Here is an 11,503-nt window from a genome sequence, read left to right as displayed (position 1 = left end):
CTCCAGGTTTGGAGAGAGCAATTTATTTTTTTATATTATATTAGCATTTTGTAGGTACGAGGTAAGAATCAAACAATAATGTAAAATCCTATTGGTAGCAATAAGAATGACACCTAAGGTCGCTTACTGGCGGTTATGACTCGTTCGAGAAGTGTAAATAGTAGATATTGAAGGTCACAGGTGTCCATATCTGAATATTCCGCGAAACACGCATGCAGATAAACTAATATTAAATGAATTACGTAAGAGTTTCGTTTGACGCATCCTCTTCTGTATGTTCAGCTGGCAGTATTGTGTGGCCGTAGTGAGAAAGTTTGGAGCGTTTGTATAAAAAGACGTTGAGGTTCTCACAGTTTATCATTCGAAAGAGCAATCGTTAGCAGTAAGTAGCTGACTTTTATTCTTACACATCGACTATGCTCCTTTCTTGTATTTCATTTGGCGTTTTGTAGCTCCCTCCGTTACCTCCCAAACAATAACCTCACTGTCAACAAAATACTACAAATTTTCTCACTAAAAATAGGCAAAAATAGATTATTTACGTGTCCTGCTTAAGTTGAAGGTCGAAGCTAAGTTGCAAAACCAAGAGCTTGAATTTGAAAGGACACTGTACTCGCCTCCTTTATAGGGTTATTCCCCTTTAGTCAGAGTGAACTCACGTTTCATTATGGGCTGGGAGACTCCCTAAGGGGATGTGCAGATGCCTGATTGGAAATGCTCTCCAACCTTGCGTGCAACAGCGACATTTCTTCGTGAAGAGTGAATGGTGCGTCTGAAGTGTATATGCCTAGTGTATTTGACAACGAATGGTGCCTGTAGCGTTTTAAGTCATCTTTGTTTTGGTGACGGAAGGACAGGGAATGAAGAGGATGCAATCCTGTGTCGGCATGGAGTTTATTCTTTTAGATTATCACCAATTGGGAGCTCGAGCTTAGCGTTCGTATGCGACGGATGATTCAGCATAGCGTCCCATGTTCATTCCACATGAGGCGCTGTGATGAGGTTTGAAATTTAACGCAGGACGCTTCCGCGAAGTCTGATGATCAGGCATTGTCTCTTTCCCCCCCCCCCCCCCCCCCCACTCTTTAAAAAAAATTGTTCAAACGTCTCTGATCACTATGGGACTTAACATCTGTGGTCATCAGTCCCCTAGAACTTAGAACTACTTAAACCTAACTAACCTAAGGACATCACACACATCCATGCCCGAGGGAGGATTCGAACCTGCGACCGGAGCGGTCACGCGGTTCCAGAGTGAAGCGCCTAGACAGCACGGCCACACCGGCTGGCTCCCCCCCCCCCCCTTCTTCCCCACTTCTGGCCCACAAGCTGGCGACGAAGGCTTCTCCACGTCAACCAGGATTCGAACCTTTCATTCCGGGTCGAATGGTATCGCAAAGTCAAGATTTAGAAACGTCAATATTTTGTTCCTGAACCGTTGAAAGATTTATTCACGATCTCTGTTTCGCCCTACTGTGCCATTATCAAGTGACAGTTGTAACAATCTACATGGCCTCCAGGTTAGTTCAGCTTTCAAAATATATACCGTTCTCAAAAATTTATTAAAAATTATTTGACAATGGCATTGTAGGCCGAAACTGCAATGGTATGTTGTCATTTAAAAATTACTGTAGGACTGGAAAGCAAAGGCATGCCATATAGATCTGGCTAAGGAAGCGGGTCTAAGATTATCAGAGGAAAGACTTGATAGTTTTGCTGTTGCAGTTATGTAGCTAGTTTCCGGTGTTTGTTTCATCGTTGGATTCCATAAGTCCATGTCGCCAGTGCTAGTCTCAGTAAATGAAGAAACAACGGTCGAAGTTTTGGAGAATTAAACCACTTAAGGCTCACTCACAGATTCACTTTCCGGGAATACAGTACGGGTTTCTGACACGTGACGGCTTTCTCTTGTGCAGATGATGACTTCCTCCCTGCTGCTGGTACCTCTGCTCCTGGCTGGGGCAGCCCTGGCCGACACCTGCACGCTGCCCGACGCCTCCACAGAGACCTTCAGCGTCACCACGGTGAGTCTCCGTCACCAGGCACTCTGCGCCTGGTCAGATGCAAAGTAACACTGTGCACGTTGTTCCCCTTATCTACACAAGTGTACCTTAATGTGGGGTCTGTACTCCATACAAAGTACATCACTCACAGGGTACTGTCTCAATGCTCAGCATTTAGTTCGAATGCTGTTCTTCACTTTCTTCTGTGTCGTTGGCCATCCTGTATCGTCTCTTCCAGTTTGATTAAACTTTGACGTTGGCCTTGGTAGGCACTCACGTGCCATCTCGTTAATATGGTGTCACCATTTTTTCTTGTAATGCCTGATCTTATTACCGCATCTAATTGCCTGCTATTGTCCTCACATATACACTCCAGGAAATGGAAAAAAGAACACATTGACACCGGTGTGTCAGACCCACCATACTTGCTCCGGACACTGCGAGAGTGCTGTACAAGCAATGATCACACGCACAGCACAGCGGACACACCAGGAACCGCGGTGCTGGCCGTCGAATGGCGCTAGCTGCGCAGCATTTGTGCACCGCCGCCGTCAGTGTCAGCCAGTTTGCCGTGGCATACGGAGCTCCATCGCAGTCTTTAACACTGGTAGCATGCCGCGACAGCGTGGACGTGAACCGTATGTGCAGTTGACGGACTTTGAGCGAGGGCGTATAGTGGGCATGCGGGAGGCCGGGTGGACGTACCGCCGAATTGCTCAACACGTGGGGCGTGAGGTTTCCCAGTACATCGATGTTGTCGCCAGTGGTCGGCGGAAGGTGCACGTGCCCGTCGACCTGGGACCGGACCGCAGCGACGCACGGATGCACGCCAAGACCGTAGGATCCTACGCAGTGCCGTAGGGGACCTCACCGCCACCTCCCAGCAAATTAGGGACACTGTTGCTCCTGGGGTATCGGCGAGGACCATTCGCAACTGTCTCCATGAAGCTGGGCTACGGTCCCCACACCGTTAGGCCGTCTTCCGCTCACGCCCCAACATTGTGCAGCCCGCTTCCAGTGGTGTCGCGACAGGCGTGAATGGAGGGACGAATGGAGACGTGTCGTCTTCAGCGATGAGAGTCGCTTCTGCCTTGGTGCCAATGATGGTCGTATGCGTGTTTGGCGCCGTGCAGGTGAGCGCCACAATCAGGACTGCATACGACCGAGGCACACAGGGCCAACACCCGGCATCATGGTGTGGGGAGCGATCTCCTACACTGGCCGTACACCTCTGGTGATCGTCGAGGGGACACTGAACAGTGCACGGTACATCCAAACCGTCATCGAACGCATCGTTCTACCATTCCTAGACCCTCAAGGGAACTTGCTGTTCCAACAGGACAATGCACGTCCGCATGTATCCCGTGCCACCCAACGTGCTCTAGAAGGTGTAAGTCAACTACTCTGGCCAGCAAGATCTCCGGATCTGTCCCCCATTGAGCATGCTTGGGACTGGATGAAGCGTTGTCTCACGCGGTCTGCACGTCCAGCACGAACGCTGGTCCAACTGAGGCGCCAGGTGGAAATGGCATGGCAAGCCGTTCCACAGGACTACATCCAGCATCTCTACGATCGTCTCCATGTGAGAATAGCAGCCTGCATTGCTGCGAAAGGTCGATATACACTGTACTAGTGCCGACATTGTGCATACTCTGTTGCCTGTGTCTATGTGCCTGTGGTTCTGTCAGTGTGATCATGTGATGTATCTGACCCCAGGAATGTGTCAATAAAGTTTCCCCTTCCTGGAACAATGAATTCACGGTGTTCTTATTTCTATTTCCATGAGTGTAGTTGCTGTCTTACGTCTTCACTTCTCACTGTTCATGTTAACGTTAGTCCAATATGTTGTCAGAGATTTCTGATCTCAACTGCTTCAATTCAATAATCTTCTCTTTGGAATGATGTTTTCACTGCCATAAACAAGAACAGGCTTGGCCAACACGTGTGGTTTCAGTGTTATCTCTTTCCCCATAATTCTGTCAAGATACCGCCATACACAACCATGTACTTTTCTATATTTTTTTCGAACCACAACTGAATTAGTTTTGCAGATTGATATTTATACGCCAAAGTATTTGAACGAATTTACTTGTTCCGTTATTGTTCATCATTATTTTTGCTCTTCGTGAATGTTTCACTTCCACTGCCATTACCTTTGTTTCGTTTAGAGGCTATAAGTTTGCAAAAAGTTACTCAATGTAAACACGTATTCTCTTATAGGGCTTTCACTGTCTGCTAGGAGAACCTGGGCGTCCACAAATAAAATAGTGGTAACATGTTTGATCTTTCCCAGATTAATCTCCTTGGAGGTTTCAGAATTCCATTAGTCGATTAGTCTAAAACTTATTAGTTTCTACACGTCGACTGGTGAGAAGAGACCACACACCTGTATTAGCCCCTGATTTACAGTCAAAAACTCTTCGTTTACACCAGTTTTATACTTTTCGAACTGTGACCTAATAGTACTCAAGTAATTAATAGTTTCATTCTAGTCCGTATTTCCACTAATTCTTGCTTTCTGTCTTATCGTAGGGCTTCCCATAGTGTGGGAGAAGTAAAAAGTAAAACGACTGTCGCTTTTTTTCAAGACTTAGATTCACGAAGGCTGCAACGTTCCTCTCGTACAACTGTTTCTGCTTTTCGCCGGAGTTTCCTTGTAATGGCACATGAATATTTTTTATAATTCTGTTCTACGCCAACTAAAATCAACCGAGACTGTGAGACAACTGCAGACGTGTTGTGTGTGCTCCGCAGGCCCACAAGAAGTGGTACCAGCAGTACCGCTACCCCTCAGCAGTCCTGGACCCCCTGGGCTGCCTCATCCTCACGCAGGACCCTGGCGCGGCTGCTAACCAGATGACGCTCAGCGGTGCCTTCAGCCAGGACCCGACGTGAGTACCTCCATACTGAATCAGCAGATGACGTCCATTGCGACGGATATCTCTTTCTATTGACTCAGATAATGACTGTCTTCCACACATTTAGCTCAATGGTTAAACACCAGACTACAAGTCCAAAGCAGCTTCAGGGGCTGAATAAGGCTGTGGCCCAGATCGGGACTCGAACCCGAAACCTTTTGCGTCTGAGGGCAAATGCTCAACCGAGTTTATCGAGGCACGACTCATCATGAAAACTTTGCTTCTGCCAATAATGTTGTAAGGCTGGTCTTTAATCTATCTGTATGGCTCAGTCTCTAAAGCATGTGCCCGCGAAAAGCAAAAAAAATGGCGTACGTGTATCGGCCTTGCAATTCGTTTTAACCTGCCAGAAACTTTCAATTCATCGGACAGTTCAAATTCATTCTGGATACAGTTCTGAATTTCAGTCTGCAGTCGGTCCTAGGACTTTTTATGTCACATACTGCTTCTTTCACCTGCGGCAGCGTTGACTGTGACTGGTAGATCATGCTGAATTGCAGGTCTCCCTATATCTCGATAACTTCAAAGGTCGGAATAACGCAAGACAAAACCACTCCAAATAGCACCACGAAAGTAAATAGTTGAGGTTTTCCGTGGTTCGGATTGTGGCCCTCATTATTTACCTGAAAAAAAAAAGCTGAAAATTGATATGATTGAACGATTTTTATTTTATAAGAAATAAATAGAGAATTAAATATATAATCAAGAACAAGTTCCTTTGAGGCCAAGCCGTTGAAGACCTAAAACGATTTAGAAAAATGTGGGAAAACGTGTGTCAGTACATTACTTACAAAATTTCATCGCTACTCCTAAAGAATATGTTTCATGTTCTGGTCACGATATGACACGACGTAAAAAATTTGCAATAGGAATTAAAATCCATGGAGAATAAATAAAAACTTTGAGGTATGCCGATGACATTGTAGTTCTGTCAGAGACAGGAAAGGGCCTGGAAGAGAAGTTGAACGGAATGGACAGTGTCTTCAAAGGAGAATATAAGATGAACATTAATAAATGCAAAACGAGAATAATGGAATGCAATCTTATTAAATCAGGTGATGCAGAGGGAATTATAAAGGGTGTTACAAAAAGGTAAGGCCAAACTCTCTTTTCGTATGTGGCCTTCACATTCCTCACATATAAAAAAACAACGATGTTATGTGACATGTGTCCGGAAACGCTTAATTTCCATGTCAGAGCTCATTTTAGTTTCGTCAGTATGTACTGTACTTCCTCGATTCACCGCCAGTTGGCCCAATTGAGGGAAGGTAATGTTGACTTTGGTGCTTGTGTTGACATGCGACTCATTGCTCTACAGTACAAGCATCAAGCACACCAGTACGTAGCATCAACAGGTTAGTGCTCATCACGAACGTGGTTTTGCAGGCAGTGCAATGTTTACAAATGTGGAGTTGGCAGATTCCCATTTCATGTATGGATTAGCACGGGGCAATCGCCGTGGAGCGGTACGTTTGTATCGAGACATATTTCCAAAACGAAGGTGTCATGACAGGAAGACTTTCGAAGCAATTGATCGGGTTCTTACGGAGCACGGAACATTCCAGCCTATGACTAGCGACTGGGGAAGACCTAGAACGACGAGGACACATGCAATGGACGAGGCAATTCTTCGTGCAGTTGACGATAACCCCAATGTCAGCGTCAGAGAAGTTGCGGCTGTACAAGGTAACGTTGACCACTTCACTGTATGGAGAGTGCTACGGGAGAACCAGTTGTTTCCGTACCATGTACAGCGTGTGCAGGTACTATAAGCAGCTGATTGGCCGCCACGGGTACACTTCTGCGAATGGTTCATCCAACAATGTGTCAATCCTCATTTCAGTGCAAATGTTCTCTTTACGGATGAGGCTTCATCCCAACGTGATCAAACTCTAAATTTTCGCAATCAACATGTGTGGGCTGACGAGAATCCGCCCGCAATTGTGCAATCACGTCATCAACACAGATTATCTGTGAACGTTTGGGCAGGCATTGTTGGTGATGTCTTGATTGGGCCCCATGTCCTTCCACCTACGGTCAATGGAGCACGTTATCATGAATTCATACGGGATACTCCACCTGTGCCGCTAGAACATGTGCCTTTACAAGTACAACACAACATGTGGTTCATGCACGATGGAGCTCCTGCACATTTCAGTCGAAGTGTTCGTACAGATTCGGTGACCGATGGATTGGTAGAAGCGGACCAATTCCATGGCCTCCACGCTCTCCTGACCTCAACACCCTTGACTTTCATTTATGGGGGCATTTGAAAGCTGTTGTCTACGCAACTGCGGTACCAAATGTAGAGACTCTCCGTGCTCGTATTGTGGACGGCTGTGATACAATACGTCATTCTCCAGGGCTGCATCAGCGCATCAGGGATTCCATGCGACGGAGGGTGGATATTTTGAACATTTCCTGTAACGAAGTGTTTGAAGTCACGCTGGTACTTTCTGTTGCTGTGTGTTTCCATTCCATGATTAATGTGATTTGAAGAGCAGTAATAAAATGAGCTCTAACATAGAAAGTAAGCGTTTCCGGACACATGTCCACATAACATATTTTCTTTCTTTGTGTGTGAGGAATGTTTCCTGAAAGTTTGGCCGTACCTTTTTGTAACACCATGATTAGGAAATGAGACGAAGTAGCAGATGAGTTTTGCTACTTAGGGAGCAAAATAACTGATGATGGTCGAAATAAAGAGGATATAAAATGTAGACTGCTAACGGCAAGGAAACCGTTTCTGAATAAGAGAAATTTGTTAACCGGATACACATTTAAGTGGCAACAAGTCTTTTCTAAAAGTATTTATATAGAGTGTAGCCATTTGTGGGTGTGAAACATGGACGAAAAATAGTTTACACAAGAAGAGAATAGAAGCTTTCGAAATGTGGTGCTACAGAATAATGCTGAATATTAGATGGGTAGATCATGTAAGTAATGAGGAGGTACTGAATAGAACTGGGGAGAAGAGGAATTTGTGGCGCAACTTGATGGGAAGAAAGAGCGGTTGGCAGGACATGTTCTGAGGCATGAAGGGATCAACATGTTAGTATCGGAGGGCAGCGTGGACGGTAAAAAATCGTAGAGGAAGGCAACAGATGAATACAATAAACATATTCAGAAGGATGTAGGGTGCAGTAGTTATTTGGAGTTGAAGAAGCTTCCCCAGGATAGAGTAGCATGGAGAGCTGCATCAAACCAGTCTCAGCACTGAAGATCACAACAACAACATGACAACTACGACAACTGAGAAACACTGACAACTGACGAATATTGCAAACGAGAAATTACAAAAGGTATCAATGTTCTGTAATGTAACGTCATCATCATTTATGATGTAGAGCCTACAGTGTCAACACTAAGGTGCAGACGCACCCTGACAACAGTATAACTGACATTTTTACTTCCTTTAATCAGCAAGTGTATTTCATCAGAAATCATCAATTTGAAAAATAAGTAAGGAATAATATAGGGTGCAGAAAGATAATAATAGGAGTGAAGAGGAACATATAAAAACAGGATAGGTTTTGAGACTTTCACCGACGGTTGTGGTGCGAGCAATTAATTGTGCCTACTTAGGGTGCAGTAGAATACTTATTAGAAAGGACTTAGTTCGTTAGCTAACTATCAGAAAATCATATCTTCTCCTGTATTCGCATTATTGTAATACATATGTGTAAATATACTGTTTTACAGTGAAACCAAAGCTTGTTATGAACACGTCGTTTCAGAGCTCCTGTCACCGCCGACGTCACTATCGAAGGAAACAGACTTCACAGTACCTACTACGGCACGTGTGAGTACCTGTCATAGAGCTTGCTAACGGTAATGTATTTCATCGCCAAGTAATCAGATGCATTATTTATTGCTCTACAGTGATGGTACAAACAAAGAACAATGTCTTAGTTGCGTTCGTCTACGATACTTTTTTGCTGCTTTGCTACTTGTTCCATAATCTTATAAATTACTTACCTAACAGTTTGACACGTGTCTTCCAGACGGCGAAATGTTGACTGCTGAACGTAACCTCGTCTATGGAAGCGCAGACATCTTCATCGAACACTTCTGCATGGAAAGTGGCGGTAAGCTGCACATTTATGCCTCACGACTGTAGAAATGTTCTGTCATAATGTTAGTGGTTCAGGTAAATGTTTCCAACATCACTCGAATTATTGCATAATGAAACTGAGATTCAAATCTGTCCCTACTCAGTAATATTCGCAGACTTACAGAACCTTTGGAACGAAAGCCTACGAAAGAAAAAATCGTTTCCACAGTGTAATTCGTCTGTCAGTCAATTTCTCAGACCATATTTACAACTAGTAAACAGGGGTATCTGCAGTAATTATGTGCTGCACAGCTGCAGGTGATGAAGGAAAAGCTTGAGAGAAGTTCAGCACCCAGCTGAGAGCTACATACGAAAAAAGTGTTTTTTCAGCTGTCACGTATATTTTTAGCGTAACAATGTGTCAGTAAAGAACGCTACAAGCATTGAATCTGTATGATCAGTGTGAAGTAGACTGTTTTAAATAATTCTATTATTTTACTCTCACCTAGGCAGGTGTTGGGTATTAATTATTACGTTATTTTGTGCGATGAACTAGGTAGCATTACATGTTTTTATGACTCCAGACATTGAAGAATAAATGAATGGTTTATTACAGCTACATCCATACTCTAATCTGCCTTTCACTGCGCGGCGGAGGGTTCTTTCCGTATCATTAACAGTTCTGCCTGTTCCTGTTCCATTCGCGAATGATACTTGCGAAGAACGACCCTCCTTAAGCCTTCTTCTGAGACCGAATTTCCATTTGCTTTCAATGTCATTATTCGAGCTTAACAATGTAGCTTGAAGATATTCATAGCCTCGAGACACGTACTAATTTTTGATGCGAATAGTGAAAATGGTTGCAGAACTCATATCATAAGACTCTCATGGAAGTTTCAATCAGCAGTGTACTGCGACAAATTTGTTGAAAATGAGTGAATAGTTAACCACACTGATAGTATCAAATTACAGTGCCCCTCTTACATCAAGACTACACAATGTGGCTGTGCGTTTTGAACATCTGGACATCGTCTCTATTAAAACGTAATTCAGAAAACCAAGTGCGGAAATTTGACTCTGTAACATCTGTGTAGGGTATAGCCATTTTAGAGGGAGACGGGTGATAAAATTAACTATGGAAATCTAAACTCGATGTGGAATGAAAAAAACTTAAACCCAATGGGGACAACAGGCTTAGATTTACGCGGATAAATCTGGACAATGTTCTCAAATGCTGCTATTAAGCTTCTCATGCTTTATGTAAGCTACATTATTGAAGTATGCATATTCCTTATTTTTCTTTGTTCTTGTTACCCGTTGCGTAGCTTTAACTCATACTTAACATTCTATGGAAAAACAGGCGCAAGTGGCTTATTATTTTACCAACTTTTTCAGATGAGATGACATTCATCTTCACCACTGCCGAGAATCCGAGTGACGATCTGGTCAACCAGATATGGACTGAGGTCGACGCTCGCCCTGAAATCGACAGATCCAAGTTCCAGAAAGTCAGTTGTTAACCGTTGTTGATCTCTGAACGAAAATAAAACAACTTCAGTATAAACTATCATTTTGTTTAATTGTATTTCATACTCCTTGCCTTTGTTGACGGTGTTTGGCATGTAAGTGTTTAACATCCGTTTTTGAAAGAGGGTACTCTCCAAAGGAATGTATCGTCGATTAAGGAACTTTTATCATAAGCTGCACCTCGCTATTGTAAATAAACTTGAAGGAGAGACAAGTTATTCGTGGTGTGGCCTTAGACTTGGTGCAAATCTGAACCAGGTTGCACAGTACAACAGAGCTGACAGGAGTCGTCATCATATCATAAAACGACCAAATATACACACTCCTTCAGTTATTTGTCATTACTCTCATAGATCACACACTAGGAATTTCTAAAACCTGACATCGTAAAGTGTGGGAGATACGGAATATATATTGTTTATTACGAATGTTAATGGTCTTGTACACAAGATGAATGCGATTTTTTTTTATTAGCAGCCAACCTCAGATCATGGGCAAACTACGACTTGTTCCTAAATACAGTGTTAAGCACACCATCACCATTACCAAGTGTGAAAAAGGATGGTTTCTTGTGAACAGAACCACTTTACCTTCTACTGCTATAACTTTATATTATAATCAAGACCACAGCAATTAATAATGCACTAAGGAAGTTAGTGAAATTATGGAATCATAGAGACGTAATACACACTGCTGTATAACTTACACTGTGCTTCCTTCTCTAGATTGTCGCACAGTTGACAAAATGGTAGATATCGAAGTAGACGACAGAGGGATAGAGAAACAATTAAAATCGCTCAAAAGGGGAAAGGCCGCTGGTCCTGATGGGATACCAGTTCGATTTTACACTGAGTACGCGAAGGAACTTGCCCCCCTTCTTGCAGCGGTGTACCGTAGGTCTCTAGAAGAGGGAAGCGTTCCAAAGGATTGGAAAAGGGCACAGGTCATCCCCGTTTTCAAGAAGGGACGTCGAACAGATGTGCAGAACTATAGACCTATAT

The 11,503-nt window shown here is 43.7% G+C and overlaps 1 protein-coding gene across 1 annotated transcript; it reads left to right on the top strand.

Moving 5' to 3' along the window:
* The first annotated feature begins 354 nt into the window (after positions 1-354).
* On the top strand, positions 355-10,542 carry LOC126281303 (uncharacterized). The gene is made up of 6 exons (XM_049980135.1): positions 355-382; positions 1,917-2,024; positions 4,758-4,894; positions 8,659-8,723; positions 8,926-9,009; positions 10,371-10,542. Exons 2-6 carry the CDS (start codon positions 1,917-1,919, stop codon positions 10,493-10,495), a joined length of 519 nt encoding a protein of 172 aa, XP_049836092.1. The 5' UTR covers positions 355-382; the 3' UTR covers positions 10,496-10,542.
* The last annotated feature ends 961 nt before the right edge of the window (positions 10,543-11,503 follow it).

Source organism: Schistocerca gregaria, chromosome 7 (assembly GCF_023897955.1).
Source record: "Schistocerca gregaria isolate iqSchGreg1 chromosome 7, iqSchGreg1.2, whole genome shotgun sequence".
Taxonomy (NCBI): domain Eukaryota; kingdom Metazoa; phylum Arthropoda; class Insecta; order Orthoptera; family Acrididae; genus Schistocerca; species Schistocerca gregaria.
This window is presented reverse-complemented; position numbering and strand designations above follow the sequence as displayed.

Excerpts from the sequence above, each read along its gene's own strand:
- LOC126281303 (XM_049980135.1), top strand. The coding sequence starts at position 1,917 with ATGATGACTTCCTCCCTGCTGCTGGTACCTCTGCTCCTGGCTGGGGCA. Across the intron at positions 8,724-8,925 it reads CAGTACCTACTACGGCACGT|ACGGCGAAATGTTGACTGCT; the intron begins GTGAGTACCTGT and ends CGTGTCTTCCAG. Across the intron at positions 9,010-10,370 it reads CTTCTGCATGGAAAGTGGCG|ATGAGATGACATTCATCTTC; the intron begins GTAAGCTGCACA and ends CAACTTTTTCAG.